The 17,298-nt window shown below is 45.6% G+C and overlaps 1 protein-coding gene across 1 annotated transcript; it reads left to right on the forward strand.

Annotated features, from left to right (window-relative positions):
• Window positions 1–12,332: 12,332 nt before the first annotated feature.
• On the forward strand, window positions 12,333–17,183 carry AKIP1 (A-kinase interacting protein 1). The gene is made up of 5 exons (XM_074149722.1): window positions 12,333–12,431; window positions 13,064–13,141; window positions 15,644–15,751; window positions 16,064–16,114; window positions 17,040–17,183. The coding sequence occupies exons 1-5, from the start codon at window positions 12,333–12,335 to the stop codon at window positions 17,181–17,183; spliced, it is 480 nt and encodes a 159-aa protein (XP_074005823.1).
• Window positions 17,184–17,298: the final 115 nt, after the last annotated feature.

Here is a 17,298-nt window from a genome sequence, read left to right on the forward strand (position 1 = left end):
TTAAGTGCTTTTACATTTACAAATGAAAGATGTTACACTGCTGCAATATCTCATCATCTTTCTGCCATTGTCTGAATTCAGCTCCTGTTTTTTATTGTCATTTGCTCTACTCCAGAAACCACTAATCCTAATTTACTTCAGAAGCCCTCATCCTTCAGATTTTTGAAATCCACATGACAAAGCCTAGAGATGAAAATTACATATCTCCATTAGCCCCAAGTGTAGGATTCCTGCACCTAGTTTTTAGAAGTTATGGAGGTAAGTCTTTTTGATCTGTATTTTAAAAAATTAAATATGTATCTCATTTATATCAATGAGTCTTGGATCCAAAAGTCTCTCACTGACTATCCAACATTTAGGGTCATGCTCAGGCTCTCAAACTTTCTTTCAAAACAGCTGACATATACTTGCCTTTTACTCTTTGCCTAACTAGGGGGCAGGGAGAGAAACTGGATTCAGAAACAATTTGAAAAGTCATAGCCAGAAATAAAGTGCCAGGTGAGGAAGAGTTGAGTAGACACTGCCTATATGCTGGGATAATTCACCTGGTCGAATCACCCTTCTTTGCGTGGTCTCCACCTCAGCTAACCTTCTGACTACATGTTTGTCTGGGCTGGACAAGCAGATGTGGTTGCCAATCTGTTCTGCTGCAAAGCATATGGGAAAAGGAAAAGGAAGTTTTGGTCCAAGACAAAGCACTAAACTATCCAGGGCTGGATTCCTGCTGTTTTATCCATTATCCATGGGCTCGTGAATATGCATGTCCCTCAAAATTCATTACATATTTTAATTTCTCATATGAATATGCCACTGAACTTGATTGTTCTGCTTCCAGAATATGCCTCCAGCCCAGTAGCTCAGATACACTTCTACAGGGCAAAAAGGTCTATTATCTCTCCAAACTTAAGAATAGGCCATATTGTTTCTTCTATTGCATCAGTCTGTAGACAGTAGTTGTGGGTCAACATTAGCATGCCAAAAACTACAGTCTGGTTCATCTCATACTCTCTGTGCATAATTATGCTACCTGCTAAAAATAATTGTAATTGATTGAATCATTAACCTTCAAAAGTGAAGTTGGTTTCATCCAGGGCAGAAAGTAAATTCACTCATCTTTCTTATAGGCTATGCTTTTATGCTAGGTGTTAACCTCTTCAGTTTTTCTGTTGCCAGAAATATCACCATATACAACGATCCACCCAACTGAAAAGATAAGACAATCATTTCCCTTCAGCCATATATCCTGGAGCTACTCCCTGCCAGGCGCAATCTCATGGAGGTGGATGGATAAACAAACAATGTATTTTTCCCATAACTTTTTACCCTCCACTGTTATTCTCTCTCTGAAGCATGTGCTTGCCACTGAAAACTTCATGGCACTCTGTCATCTGGGAGAGATCATCTCAGCTGCACATTCATCAACTTCTTAGTTTCTCCAACTCAGACAAAACTGTCTTGAGGGGAGAATCCAATGGCAAACAAAGCCAGAATTAAAGCAGAACCTCAATCAAACCTTATCTGCATACTGGTTTTGGGGTGAAAAGCACAATCTGACATCTCTCTTGGTGTTCCACTAAATACAAATCTGAACATCAGAAAGAAATGGCCAAGCAGAGGAATATGTCACCTGCTGACTTCTTGCAGCTCAAACAGCTGTTATGAGCGAATGTCTGTGACAGACAAGAAGCCCCAATGCTCACAGGCAAATGAAGAATATTTCTGTCACCATTTATCCCCTTTGTATGGCCTAATGAATCCCAAGCCACAGTTAAAGTGGTATCCACAAAATCTAGGTCTCGCATCCACATACAGCTTCGCTGCAGCAGCAGCACACCTAGAGGGTATGGCAGGCACAGTTCATTAAAGCCCAGATGCTGGGTTTGGACTGCTTTGAGGGAGAGGCTCAAGGGTTAAAATGAGAAAGAAGAAAAGAAACACACTAAGAAAAGCCAAAGATAAATGAATGACAAATGTTTTCCTGGGAGCTAACAGGCAAGCTAACATCCTGAAGCACAGATGAACATCTACTTGCAGGTAAAATGGCGGAAGTCTGAAGGCCCTTGCCTCTCTTGAATTTATTTTTTTCTAGGGAGTTACCTGCCTTGTCCAAGTTACGTGGCCAATGAAGAAGCAGGGCAGACCAGTGAAGATTATCCCCAGTTCACCTTGGCACTGGATGAGAAGGTAGCTGTCCCACCCAGCAATATCCCCCTTTGCTTCCCAGGCCTGAGGGCACCTCTAGAGAAAAAGACCAGTTCCTTTGCTAGCTGCTCTGCAACTATGGCAGCAAAAGCCTCAGAAGGTCCTGCTCACAGTGTTGGTTCAGAGGCTAATAAAGCACTGAGCCAATCAGCAGGAAACCCCTCAGCATCAATCCCTGGCACTGGGGAGGGCAGAGCTGAAGTGCAACACCTGTGAAAGCAGGAAGGGAGGCTTAGAAGATATTCTGAGGTCTGTTAATACCAAAACCAGATAATGAAGGTTGTGCCATTAAAGCTGTGGAGTACTCACGAGTGTCACGTGGGATTTTCAGACAAGACAGTTAGTGAGGAGACAGCATGAGCTCCTAGTGCTTGTCCTTGGCTTTCCTTGCATTACAATTAAATAATTCGGGATACTTACTTGTTTTCACAGGAGAAATGGTGATGGATGCATCCATAAAACACTAACAGAAAAATATGCATACAAACCTAAAGGTGCATGAATTGTATCAACAGGTACTGAATGCTCTTTTAACAATTTTGGAAATTAAGTTATGTAATATTTACATAAGACCTATAGGGAGGTTCAGATTATTTTAGACCTCTTGTTTCTGATCCCTTTCTGTCCTTACCTATTCTGATCTTGCCTCTCTTTCAAGTCAGCCATTTCTTACACAGGTTGAGTGGTATGGGGGATGTTCTGCCCAAAGACTAAAGTTAGCAATATACCAGGGATACAGCAGGCAGTAAAACACAAGATCTGGTGTAAGGTTGCTGCACAAATTTGCATCTTAACAGTGAAAATAATCACAGAGCCTGCACTCACGCAGGAGATTTGGTAAGCTTCTGCACTTTACTGACCTGCCATATCTTCAAAACAATATTCCCAGCTAATGAAGTTCATTTGAACAACACTGGCTAACAGGATTCTGTGAGCCTGTAGCTGGGATTAAGAGATGAGGCAAAATGGAAACTCCAATCATTACAATCCTTTAGCACAAGTGAAAAGCACTTTCACACACAGTGAGTCAATATGCCCCATTTTTTTTTAGCACACTGTGCCCACACAGAATGCAATATGACTTCAGGCCGAATATATTTCCCTTTCTAGTGACCTCCAGTGATAAGAGTTTCCACCAGGTCAAAGGATCAAAATCACTAGAGCTCCCATTCATTCCACCATGTCTTGCAAAAACTATTTGCATTCCCTCAAAGAAGTAACAATGTTGAAAGCAAAAATGTCAGGAGACAGATCCATCCCCTGACTTGAAGGACTTCTCAGAGCAATTAACAGAGTCCACGCCTGGAACATCTGCTCCTTGCTGAAGAAGGGTTGCAAGGTCTTCCGGGGCAGTTCTCCTAAAGTACTTTGGTCTCTGCCCTAATACTTGGAATAGCAGGCCGAGCAGGGTGTTTTGCACAATGCTAGCCGGTAGCATCTGTCCCCTGTGATTGTGACTGGATGTCCCATGAAGACAAATAATCCTTTTCTTAAGGGTAAAAATGAAAACCATTAATTCAGTGTGATCACCCCATCAAAATGATGAAATGAATAATAGTATTAAAACTTTACACAATGAGTGTTTTTAATAACATGGGAGTTAAGGAATAATGTTAAATGGTTCAACCCAAAGACCTGGTTTCCTGTGTTGGCACCAGTGCTAGCACTAAACGTTCATACATCAAGCATTTTTACATCTTCATTTTAAAGAGAAATTAGGAGACAGATAAACTGAAATAACATCCTGTTCCTGTGTGTGCGAACACATATGGGGTGTATTTCTGACAAAAATTCACTGTGCTTTCAGTGTGTCCTTAAGGACTTCTCCATTTGCACAAATTCACTGAATTCTCAGCTATACTGCAGCGGCTGTCAGGTTTTCAGGCAGACAGAAAAAGCTCAAACAAACATATCTTCAAAGAATGGTGAAAGGTGTCATTAGAAATGAACACCTACTCTTTTCCTATGTTCAGCAACCTGACAAACGCCATCTCCAAGGTCAGAAGCTTACAGCAGAACATATCAAAAGCACTGGCTTTTCAATGATAGCATTCATTTACCTGAACAGTTCTAACTATCCAGGTATACACTCCAGATAGAAAACGAAGTTAGGTTACTCTAAACATGTTCACTATGGATTAAGCTAATGCAGTCTTCTTTCTAAACAAGGTTGGCTGAAAATACAAAGTTACAGACCTCAACTGATAAGTGGGAACTCTTACCATAACTCATTGCAAACTATAGTCTCAAGCTCTCTCCAACTAAAGTATCCTATCTAATTTCAAACTCTGGTTACCAGTAACAGACCCAAATAGAAAGGCATACCAAAACAGGAGGGTGGTTTGGCCATGAAGTATTAACATACCAGCTGATCCCTATCTCTACAATTTATGGTAAGGTGGACTTCAGAAAGCTCAATTGCTAATGCAGAAAAAAACCAACTTTCAGGCTCAGTCCGTAGTGAATAAAAAGTTTCTAACAAAATCTGACAGCTCTTCAAAGCCTATATGAATGAAAAGAGGACTTAAATTGAATTCTCCCCATTGTTCAATCAGCCCTCGAACTTTATTTCTGCACACTCAAACAGCAAGGACCATGTAAATGGTAGCTACAGAAGGAGGAGGATGTTTACCATGGCTCCTCTCTGCCAGGGCAGAGATCTAGAGCAGCACAGACCAGGATTTTCAGAGTCTGCACAGCACCTCACAGGTGTGCAGGACTTCTCTTCCACAACATTTAACTTGACACATCTCACCAGCATAAAGCATTTCTACATGAAAAAGAAGAAAGATACAGGAAAAGATTTTGCAGTTGGATTAGGAGTAAAAGTGACAAGTACTAACTCTGCTGATGTACGAATACCCAAAAAACTTACCTGAAACTCTTCCCAAAAGGGGAAATTTCAGGTCTTGTAGGGTGTGACTTTCCAAGGCTTGGCAAAGGCTCTTATAACCTCACCAAAGTTCAATATGACTACGAGTGTTTACAAACACAAGGACTAGGCCAAATTGAGAATGTAAATATTTGCATTCAGTTCCCCAAACTTGTCTATCTGCACTGCCAACTAAATCCCAACTGCAGACCAAAAAATCTGAAAAGCAACAGTTGCACACACTTTACAGCACAGAGACAAAACTAACACACATGGCATTCAGCATTGGGGGAAAAAAGAAAAAAAAAAAAAAAAAGAAATAGAAGTAATTCACAATCTATACTGAACTTATGTTAAACAAGACATCAATGAAGTTTGGACCAAAACTTGACTTGACCCAGCTATCATTTGGTACATTTTGAAAATCTGATCTGTCCAGATTTTGGTCCTCTGCCCTGCAAGAGACTGGGTTACGATAACCATACCTAGATTACTCAAGACCCCCTAGACAACCTGATGGGTCTAGCACACAGTGGTAACTTTGACCTAAACCACATTCTCTTAAGCCACCAAAAGCAAAAATTTCTATTTCCCAAGCAGATCACAGAAGCACAGAATGGTATAACAGTTTGGGTTGGGTTGGAAGGGACCTTTAAAGGTCATCTAGTCCAGCCCCCCTGCAATGAGCAGGGACATCTTCAACTAGATCAAGTTGCTCAGAGCCCCATCCTACCTGACCTTGAAAGTTTCCAGGGGTAAGGCATCTACCACCTCTCCGGGCAATCTGTTCCAGTGTTTTACCACCCTCATGGTAAAATATCTCTTCCTTATATGTAGTCTGAATCTACCTTCTTAGTTTACAACCATTAACCCCCTGCCCTATCACAACAGGCCCTGCTAAAAAGTCTGTATCCAGAGACTTTCCTCAACTCATCTGAGAAAGATGGGGACAAAGTAAGTTATTTAACAATCTCAGTCCCATATTCAGAATTGATTTAGGATCCCAAATCACCTTGAGTTCTCAATATCCAGATTTTTTTTATTTTTATTTTTTAAAAAAGTTCTACCCCAGTCTTTTAGCTATAGATAAGGATGGCAGCCAGGGATCCATTCAAGAGAGTTGTGACCTCCCACAAACACAGATCCCAAGGGATTCCCAGCTGCCAGTTCCCAGACCTTCTCAGAAAGTGTTAAATGCCTTTCAGTCCTACATCTCCATTGCAGACACTCACTGGAGGGAATCAGAAAGCTAAGTGTCTAACCAAGACCAGGATTTTATAATTTTTTTTGTATGATAAGAATTTGGGCTTCTTCACTCCCACTACTGTAAACTAACGAAAAGTCCATCCTCTCCCTCTTCAGTTAAGTGGGAAAAGTACAAATCCGATTCTTTAGCTTTACTCAACTGTGGGAAACTTGGTTTTGCTTTCCAGTCAAAAGCAGGCTCTTCAGCGCACTTCACAGTGACCTCTTCACAAGGGGCTAGTATCATTTCTTTAAACGCTCCTACACTAAAAATAGTCCTGCTTCCTAAACATGCGTCCTTAGCAGTTCCAGGCATTCTGAGATCTGCATACCACTTTATTTTTTTTAAACTGGCAACATTTATTTAACCAGCAATTAAAAAAAGGAGGCCCAGCCGCCCCAGTGATTCTTCCCAGAGGGTCTTAGATGTTTATGAAACACAATGAAAACAATGAAGTGGATAAAATCATGCTATTCCATCAAGTCCTTGGCAAGACTTCCCAACCAAGAATAAATTAGCATGGTACGTTACAGTCAACAGATTACACAATGGTTTACAGGGTCACCAATAATAAGGGGTCACACGCTCCTTAAAGAGCTACAGTATATGTTAAAAGTCACTTGCTTAAAGGGAAACAGCAATGCTTGGTCCTGAGCTCCTTGGAGCAAATTCTGGCAACCACAGCACAAACATGCTGTTTGGGTAGGAGGACAGAAGGCGCCTCTCCTCCCCAGGAGGAGAGCAGGAACAGCAGTGACTACACTGAGCAAGCTGGCTGGGGGAGTTTAGCACCCTGAAGGGAGCAGAAGAAAGCCAGGCCAAGCAGGACTCCCTTATTTCTGCACGAGAGGAGAACAAATGCTATGTTCTTTTAGGAGCAGGGCAGTCCCCATCACCCACCCTATCACATCTTCTCAAGGAGCCCTACTCCCCACTCCTCCATACTTTCAGAGGGAAGAGGGAAGTGGTTCCATCCCAGAAGCAAGATGCCAGTTTACTGCCGGTCTAGTTGCTCTTAACAGTGTATAGATGGTAGCCAGCTTTAAAAGGTGCTCCACTATGTTCTCAGTAACTTGATAAAGTAATCATATAAAGTTATCATAATTGCTTAAATGTGTTGCAGTTTTCCTTTATGTAAATTCTCTTAAAGCAAGAGGGAAATGCATGGTCAAAGCCATAAATCTTACTCTCACCCTTCAACCTGGTAACAGATTTCCATTTTCCACATGCGTTAACCTGATCATCAAAATTAAAGCTAAATTTTGACATTTCTAAACTTACATGATTTTCTTAAATCTCACCTTAAATATAAAATACTTCTAGTTTTGCTCTGCTAACTTACCCTTCCACTATATGGAATATTTTCATCTACCAACTATACATTAATCATGAATAATCAAAACATTATCGAGTCTCCGAGGCAAATTAACCTCACTTTAATTCATCCTACTCTGCATCATCAGAAATCAGACTCCAACAGTTTCATCCTTTATCTTCCACAAGCTTTTATCATTCTAGGTGGTTTCCACTGAATTATTCAATATCTGGCTGCAGTTAAAAGCCTCAGAATAAAAATGAAAGGAAACCTATTCCTCAAAAATCCATGCAACTGTAAAACAAGGGTGTCAAAAACACTATTATTGACATACTCCATGCAATAATACTATGCATCCGGCTGCATTTAGCTTGACTACTAAAATTCAAAGTACATTTAAGTGATAAAACCGAAGCAAACATAAGAAGGCTCTCTCATATGGAGCCGCTACTCTTTGATTGTGGTGACCTGCTGCTCCTTACTAAAGCAAACACTTGGTACCAAGCCAAGAGCAGTACATCTAATTTTCCCACCAAGTGAACTGCTGAAGCAATTCCCTTAGCTCTTCAGCTAAATCTGTCTTGGGATCCCAAAGTCTTCCCCTGGAGTCTAGGTGGCTCCTAGAGGACTCTTTTCAACATGCATGCAAACATTATAGCCAGCTAGACAGACGATGCAAGCGGGCACTGGAAGGGAAAAGAAGTGCCACAGCTCCTCCTCTCTCTCCAGATCAGAGCCCCACACTCGGCGGGCTGGCTCCCCAGCCTGGTCACAGTTAACCCGGTCCCGCCGAGGTGGTCTCCTTGGCTCTGTCCCTCCGGGGCGCCTCTACCCTCGCCACCCACGCAAGAAACGTCCCGTGAGGCACGGCGGTGGCACAGGACCGACCCCCTCTCTGCCCGTGCACAAGGACCTCGCGCCCATCTGCGCTCCCCACGGGCAGAGCAGGGACCCCCGCCAGGGACGCAAAGCCGGCGCACACCGGCAGCTCCGTTACCGCGGGGGCACCGCGGTCCGAGGCGCCGAAGGGCCCAGGGAGCCCCCGCCGCTGCGCATCCCCGGCCCGCCCCGCTCCCGGGAGGCGGGCGACTCTCAGGGCGCAGGGAGGGCCAGCCAGAACACGATGAATCGTTTCTGCCCCCAGCCCCGCTCCCCTAACCGGGTCCCCGGAGGAGACCACCGACCCGACGGCGCGGCTTCCCGGCTCTTACCGCGGCGCGCAGGCGTGGGCTCCCTCCGCCGGACGCCTTGCAGCCCCCGTCCCGCAGTCCGGGCGGTTGTAGCTTTTTTGGAGAAGCTGGGAAGAGGGAGAGAAAGAAAGGGGGGAGGGAAAGGGGAGGGAAGGGACTGAGATCGAGGGAGAGAGAAGTATGCAAAGGCAGGAAGTGGAGACGGCCACGGCCAGTGCGGGAGATTAATGGGAACCAGTCACCCGGCAGCCAACAAAGAAACCTGCTCTCCCAGCACAGCCCGGCCCGGGCTGCAGCCCCGCCGCGGCCGGGCAGCCCCGGGCGGCCGAGCCACCGCTCCTGCCGGCAGCGTTCGGCCCCGGCCCCGCAGAGGGGTGGGCGCCGCCCCCCACCACCACGGCCCCAAACCCGGGTCCTGGCCAGGCGAGAGGGAGGGGAGCAGCCCTCCGGGGCCGGGCAGGACCGGTCGATCCGCGGGGAGATGAGATGGGCAGAGGAGGAGGGGAGAACTGAGCCCCCCCGTCTGACAACCTTCCTCCTCCCTCTACCCCCAGAGGAGGGATACTGCTTATTTTTTATTTAAAAAAACGACGAGTGTCGGGCTCCACTCCGCGCGGAGCCGCTTGCAGGGAAGAAAGGAAGGAAGGAGGAAAGCGAGCGAAGCGCTTCCTGCGCTCGGGCGCCGAGCAGATGGTTTCCATCAGGGCGCCGGGCATGGGCGAGCCCCCGGGGCGGTGGGACGCCCGCGTTTTCCGAGCCCCCTGGGTAGTTTTATAGTAAAAGTACCTGTGGAGAAAGAGGGGGGAAGATCCATGCCTCTGAGCTTCATCCCGGGTACCTGGATTCAAATCCAACCTACTCAGACCAGTTACTGACAGCGATTTTGTAACGCTCGGCTCCCTGGGGAGTGGAGCCCGAGGTGCCCTGCTCAGGGGCAGCCCCAGCCAAGGTCCCTCCACACGCCAGGACACAAGGCAACGTGCATACCAAAGGGTGAAGGAGGTCTCTGCATGGAACAGGCGATAAAGCACACGCACTCCATGCACAGCACAAACAGCAACATATGGGCCAGCTCCCTGGCATGCTTGTCCATATGCTTCTACTGGTCTAACTGATGAGAAACCCGCACGAGATATTTGATATAAAAACCATACAAAAGAGGCAGGATCCTAGCTGTTAGCAGAACCAGGCATATTGCAAAATGCAAAGACTGCACCTAAATCTTGAAGTATTCAGGCTGGAGCAACCTGGTCTAGTGGAAGGTGTCCCTGCCTGTGGCAGGGGGGGTGGGACTAGATGATCTGTAAGGTCTCCTCCAACTCTAACCATTCTATGATTCTATGATATTATGTAAGCATTTATAAAACAAGTCACTTCTTCACAATATATTAACCAAATGATAGCAGGAATGGAAGAAAAATAAAGAGTGATATTTGTATTCTGCAACTGGAGATACAAATTCCAGCATTGTACATTTCTTGATCTTCAAGCACATGCTTACTTTCTTACTTTCCTTCCACTAACTGAAATGGAACCGAAATGGTGCTCAGCCTTAAGCAAATGTCTATAAGCTTTCCTACACAAGGATACTTCTCTGAACCTAGAGTACTCAGGATGAACTATTGTTGGCTTTCACCACCTCATCACCAAAACAAGATATATTGTCTTGAGATACTCTGATCTGTCATCCCAAACGGCAAGGAAATCTGGTGTAAATGTCCAGCATTTCACAAGCCTCCATTATATTTCAAAAGAGTGAATGTACAGGAAATAAGGGTAACTTTCATCTGGATTCTGATGTGAATGTGTTTCAAAGCAAAAGCTGTTTCAGCTGTCGGCCTTCTTGGGACAGATGTATTTGCTCAGCTGCAAAAGGAGTATTGTGTCACCAAACATCAAAAAAATGGTGGGAGTTTAAATTTCAACACACGAAGAATAATTTACCTCCTGAACAACAAGCTACTGCTACAAGTACCTGGCAGGAATACAAAATGAATACCATTTTCTTACCCCGTTACGAAAGTGACATAGGAGGGCCTTTTCAAGTATATTTCACAAGTACAGCAAGATAGCAAACCCATCTGCCTCTGCAGGAGGCCAATGATAACAAGGAAAGATGCTCAAAGATGCTCAACTTCCAGTTAAAGCAGTCTTCCAGGAAGCAGTCTATTCTGGCTCCTTCTCCAGCACGTCAAACAAACATCCCAAACATGCTAACCTTGCTTTTATCAAATATCATTTTTCTGCCCCACTTATGTTGCACGCAGTCCCCCAGACCTCAAGTACCTTGGCAACCGCCTAATTTTTCCTTTGATTACAAGAGACCCAACCTAAAATTAAATTGTATTTGAACACTGGATTGGGGCCTTCAATGTGTTTTAATGAATGAGCAGCCTGTGAAGGGCTTGTTTATTACAGGAGCTGGCTGCTACTCTGGTTAACCAACTGGAGGATGATAATAAAATGTAAACTAGGAGAGGATTACTTTTCCTTGCTTGCCAAACAGATTACAGCTAGAAAAGCTCCACAAACAAGAACGAAGGGCTTGAAAACTCAGTGCCTACTTCTTAACCTTGGCCATACTGCACTTAAAGAAAGTTTCTGTGCTTATTTTGCCCTCCTGCTGTCCCCTCAGTGCAAGTGAGGTTAGCAAGGCCACAGAGTGGCTCTAATGTGCATGTAGCCACAGCTGCCTTCCGGGCCTGTTTGGTAGCCCCAAGGAGTGACTGCAGCCTCAGGCATAGGGGCTGCCCTGCTGGAAAACCCTCCTGGGCCAGAAGTGGCTTCCAGGGAGCAAATCAGCTTGTTTGGCTAGTCTCGCTCGCAGCAGGCCAAAAACACTTGGTGTTTTCTTTTTACTAACCAAAGTGAAGGGGCTTTCTTTTGGAGAGCAGGCGCTGCAACAGTTTGCGGGCGGCCTGATCGGGCTGCTCACCTGGCGCTCTGCCCTCTTGCTTGTTTCCCTCAGCCAACCATCACTACGCACTGTAATTATTATTATTTCGTACCTCAGAAGTTTTTTAAAAAAACAACCAGGGAGTACCGCTTTCTACATCGCGGGGTGAGGCTCACCGGACACGCCGGCCGCGGCCCGCCAAGCCGCATCTGCCGGGGCTCGGCACCCTCTAGGTCCTCCCTGCTCTTCCCCGTTGTCGCCCGGTCGGGACGTGCGGCGGAACAGCACCCGGGCGCTTCACCAACCCGCCGCCATCAGGGCAACGCACGGAAAGCCCCGGGGCGGCGGCTTTACCTCAGGGCGGGGCGCGGGCCCGCCCCAGGAGCGGCGGCGTCAGGGAAAAAGAGAGACCACCAACTCCCCCGCGGCACCGGGCGCCCGGCGGGGTCTGTCCCGCTGCCACCGGGCGGGGCGGGGCGCGGGTGGCACCCACCGGCGGCGGGGCGGGGTGGGGGTGGCACCGGCGGGGCGGGGGCGCCCCCTAACGACGGCGGGGCGGGGCGGGGCGGCGGCGCCTGCGCACTGTGACGAGTGGCTGCGGTGACGGCGGGATGGAGGGGGCGCGCGCGGGGCAAACGGCGGGGCTGGCGCGCGCCGTGCTGGAGCGGGCGCGGCGGCGGGCGGCGGGACTGGCCCCGTCCTCGGTCCCGGTCAGTGCTGCGGGCGGCGGGGCGGCTTCCGCCCCCGGTCCCGGTCGGTGCTGCGGGGGCGGTGGGATGGGCCCCGTCCTCGGCCCCGGTCGGTGCTGCGGGGGGGGCGGGGGCGGCAGAAATGCAACGAAATGAGTAAGAAGCACCGAGGAGCTGCGTCCTCAAGTGGTGGCAGGATAGTGCGTGTCCTATAGAGGCCTAGTGCGCATATGTATATATGCGTGGGAGGGAGCCATATATGTGCTGTAATGAGCTAGAGGCGTTTTAACCTATGTAGGACGGTCTCACACTTGGTTACTCCCTCCCGCGTCTTATCTGGTCAAAGCCAGGGTGAAACGGTGGCGGGCAGGGACCGATAAATCCCCGGTGCTTTGCAGGACGGGGGACCGAGGCCGTCGCTCCGCCCGGTGCCCTCTCGGGTGCCTCGGTGTTGCCTGGTGCGCGCAGCATTACGACTCGGCACCGCAGCGAGGGGCCGCTCGGTGCGGTTTCACCCCCAAGGCAGCCTCCGGCCCCAGCCAGTATTTTGCTATTGAATCACCTGACGCTTTCTACCTCTAAGCAACAAGCACCGCCTTATGAGTTACAAAAAAAATAAAAATAATTAAAAAAAAATGTGTCTTTAATTTCAGGAAGAAGACTCAGAACGTCTCAGTGCAGCATTCACTTCAATTGTGAACTTGATGAATCAAGCCACAAAGGAATGCGAGGTGAGGTTTCGCCCCCAAACCCATGCAAAGGGGAATGTTTAGGATGTGCCCAGCGGAGGCGTGTTTGCACTACTTTTGCTAAAGCTGCAAAAATTAGACTTCACGTTACTCATTGCATGGCAAGAGTTTAGCCGGCCTAGACTAAGAAATTTGGGGCATTTGCCATAATGGTAGTAGGTTACTTGTAGGTTTCACCGGTGTTATCCTGGCCAATGGGCACCGCCTTAGCTGGTAACAGCAATACCAGCATTTTTCACAGGGAGTACCAGGAGACCTGTATGGATTTTAGCAGGGGGTTTCTCCACTTCTTGGTGGAAAGGCAATGTGGTTAGAGTGACAGAAACATCAAATGACATCACAAATTACATTGTGGCAGCCGCTGTCAGGTATCACAATGTACAGAGTTGTTTCCAGTGCTGCAAGTACCCCTGCTGTGCAGAGGCTTGAGGACAGAGTAACCCTTTGTTTTCATCACACCAACATGAACCACTCCTGCTGGCTGATAAGAGTCTGTGTTCTTGGTGGCAGACATAAGGGAGAGTTTGAATCTCAAGCAAAGAGATTGCTTCCTGCCACATGTTCATTCTGAATTCAGAGTGAACCTCCCCATTTTACATCTGTAATGTCTGAGTCTCACACGTCTTGTATCATTTAAGCAAACCTGATTTGAGATGTTGCTACTGGATTACAGGCTTGGTTCTTCTGAGCAGCACCATGTCTTTATTTGTGATGGGTAGATATTGATGTATGGCATAGAGATGCGCAGCTCCACTGCTTTCATACTGGTACACACTCACTGAAACCGCAGTCTAACATCTGTGCTTACACTCTGGCTGGCAGGTGTCATTATTCTTCTGGGTAGGTGGATGGGGAGCCCACCTCTGCCAGCTCATCCTTGTGAATACAGGCCTGCAGCCACACTACTGCATTAAAGTCTCTGAAAACCATCAATGGTTTACATCATCTGTGCCCTTCGGGGTCTGTTATCACCATGCAGCAGGGAGCTCGTTGTCTGCAGAGTTAATAACAGAGGCTAAGTCTTCAATTAAATTAGAGAAAACAGTAGTTCAATACACACCAGCTGATTAGGTCTTAAGCAACCCCTTTATAATTTCAAAGTACTACATACACAGTAACCAGTTAATCCTTAAACAGCTCAGGCAGAATAGAATTTTTACACGAGATGAAACAAAAATATAACAATGTATAGACACTCATCCTGTTAGGAGTCTGTAATAGAGAGGGAATCACAGGGGATGATTTCCACATTTGTGCATTGGCCAAGACAGAACCGTTTCAATCATGTTCTGTAGAGGAGTCATAAAAGAAGGGAGGAGGAGGGAGGAATTCTCAGACCCAGAAGGTCTCAAATAAAGTTTACAAAGCATAAATAAAAATCTACAGCCGAACATAACCATTTAGGCATTTGAATGCCACCGAGTACAAATGATCAAAATCACATGTTTTAAGATGAGTTGTTCAGAATTACTTAGAGACCAAAGTTTACCCACATTTCTTACCAAAAGTTTGACTTCATTTCTTTGCTTTGGGACATCATGTAAAAGAATCCAGCTCACCTCCTGTGATACAGAGATGCTCTGTGAAGCATTATGCAATATGTCAGAGTATTTGATGTATTTGGGACATAACTCCCCAGTAAACCACAATACAAGCAACCAAATCTGTTGATGTGTGCATAACCTCGAGTAAAGCACAGCAGTAGATTTGGAAATAAGAATTGCTATTGGCCTTATTTTTGCTATGTTTAGTCTTGACAGTCAGAGACAAAGAAAACATAAGTGAAATAAAAGAGATATTTTGGAACTTTTTTTTTTTTTTTGGAACCGTGATCAAAAATGTAAGTCTGGAAGTAGTTCTGTAGTGACAGTAGATGGCAGCAGAGCTGTACTCAAGTATTTAATTTGCTTTGGGGAAGATTCAGGTACCTTTACTGTGAAGCCAGAAAAGGGCTGCCATGGACTTAAATACAATTCTCTGAACTGCTATGCTACTGGCACTAGCCTTGATGACTCTCTTGCTTCGTCACCAAATCTTTTTTCATTATTAATGTGTTCTGCTTTTAGAGCACTGCTCCTGCACGTGCCCTGCAGAACCAGTCTTCAAGGGTTGCAAAGCACCTAGCTTGCATAATACATCCTATTAAGGACCCATAAACTATGTCGTCTTCCACCAGAGCTTTTCTTGGAGAACCTGATCAGGTAGATGTTTCCAGAGCATTCCTTCTGATATTTATGAATTCAGTTCTGAGGTGTCAGAGATTTCCTACGTATTGTGTTGGGAGACAGGCATCTAAAATCAGGGCTGACAGATGTCGTGTGGACATCCAGGCATTGTTTTCATCCTCACACGAGAACAAAACAGACAATTACTGCAGAAGATCAATAGCCGTGCAGTTCCATTTTTAATTGTAAATCTGCAGTAGTTGTGAGCATGGCTTTGATGCTTCTCCACATAATATTCTCTGTTTCTGTTGTTGCCCAGAAGTACTATAGCCTCACAGCAGCCTGTAGATGCAAAGAGCATGAAATCAAACACATCTGCAGATACCATGGCATCCAAGAAATAGAGGTGGAGTCCTCCAAAGAAGAGGTAAGTAGGTGGTTTTTGTTTTGATTAAAGGTTATTCCTTCCCTCCCATGGGACAACTGTTTTCCATCCAGTGTCTGAGACACTTCCTTACACTAATGTATGTGGTTTGACACCAACAAGCATATGAGCATCTGGCCTGATCTGAGCCTTCTGTTGAGAAGGGGACAGAGTAACTTCTGATGGCACCAATCGGTATCATATCAGTCCTTTTGTGGAGGGGAAAATTTCATGGACATAAAGCATCCCCTTTCTCAGGTGGCTGAATTTGCCTTTTGTGTTGTATCGTTAGAAAACAGTATCTTTTCTTTCCAGAAGACTGAAGCCTCTGTAGCACCCAGTCAAGCTCAAACTTGCCAGCAACATGTAAGTTTATAGAATACTTTGGTTTTAAATTGTGGTATAGCATTTCTTTATCATTTTGCATCAAGCTGGTTAAAATTTGTGATCAGGTGTGAAGACTTTGTGATGGCACAGAAAATTAATCACTGGTGTATCCACAATCCTAACGTATGTATAGGTGGGCAGCAGAATGGGCATACAGAATCTTGCACAATTAATTATAAACCAGATGATGGCATTCTGGCACATAACCACTTAAGAGTCTACTTTATATTTTGGACTGCTACAGAGCGTCAAACACTGTGATTAATCTTCAGGCTCCTGTAATTTGCAGCAGTGACAATAACCCAGCAGTCCTCCAGTCTCACCTCATTTGTGCTCCTGCCACATTCCCTGTGCTGAGGAAAGGCATGCAGCGAGACACAAGGCAGCTGCTTAGCCAGCTGTACTCGGCCCTCACATACAGTCTCTCTGAAGACTCCTGTTTTCCTCAAGGAGAAGAAAACCTTTTTTTTTCATTTTTTAAAACCTAACACCTCACCAACTCAATTTCAGAAGCTTTTAAGCCACAAAAGATGAGAAACATGGAATCTGTACCACAGTACAAATGAGTGGGAGCACCCTTGTTATGTGGATGTTTTCCAGGTTTATGTTCAAAACAGTTTAAATTGGTAACTTTCATTTTGTGAGGCAGAGATTACAGTACATTGATTATTTCCATTCACTGAAACATTAGGTGAAATACTTTTGAGCATAGCACTTGCTAATTTTTGTATTGACAGAAATATTTTGCAGTTTTGTCCCATGCTGCCTGTATATTTTGAAAAATCTTAATACATCTATATAACAGCTGAAAAGTAATTTTTTTACCCAAATTCAAAATTTTAATTTTTGTGGAAAATCTAAGATGACTAAACAGTAATGAAAGGTTCCCCCCCCCCCCCTAAAGACCAGAAAAGCTTCCAAAGACATCTACATTGAAGTTTCTCCTGGTACCTATTCTGTCACAGCAACCTCAGAGGACATGGTGCAACAAACCTACATGGTAGCTGTCAACGCAGGACAAAGTGTTGATTTAACTTTTGCTCTATGATATTTGTTGTTTCCTGGCAATCACAGGAATAAAACATGAGGCTGTTTTAATGCATGTAATGTACTATGTATATCTTTTTCTTGTTAGCACTTTAATAGTATCCTCCTCTTTGGGA

Source organism: Numenius arquata, chromosome 6, assembly GCF_964106895.1.
Source record: "Numenius arquata chromosome 6, bNumArq3.hap1.1, whole genome shotgun sequence".
NCBI lineage: Eukaryota > Metazoa > Chordata > Aves > Charadriiformes > Scolopacidae > Numenius > Numenius arquata.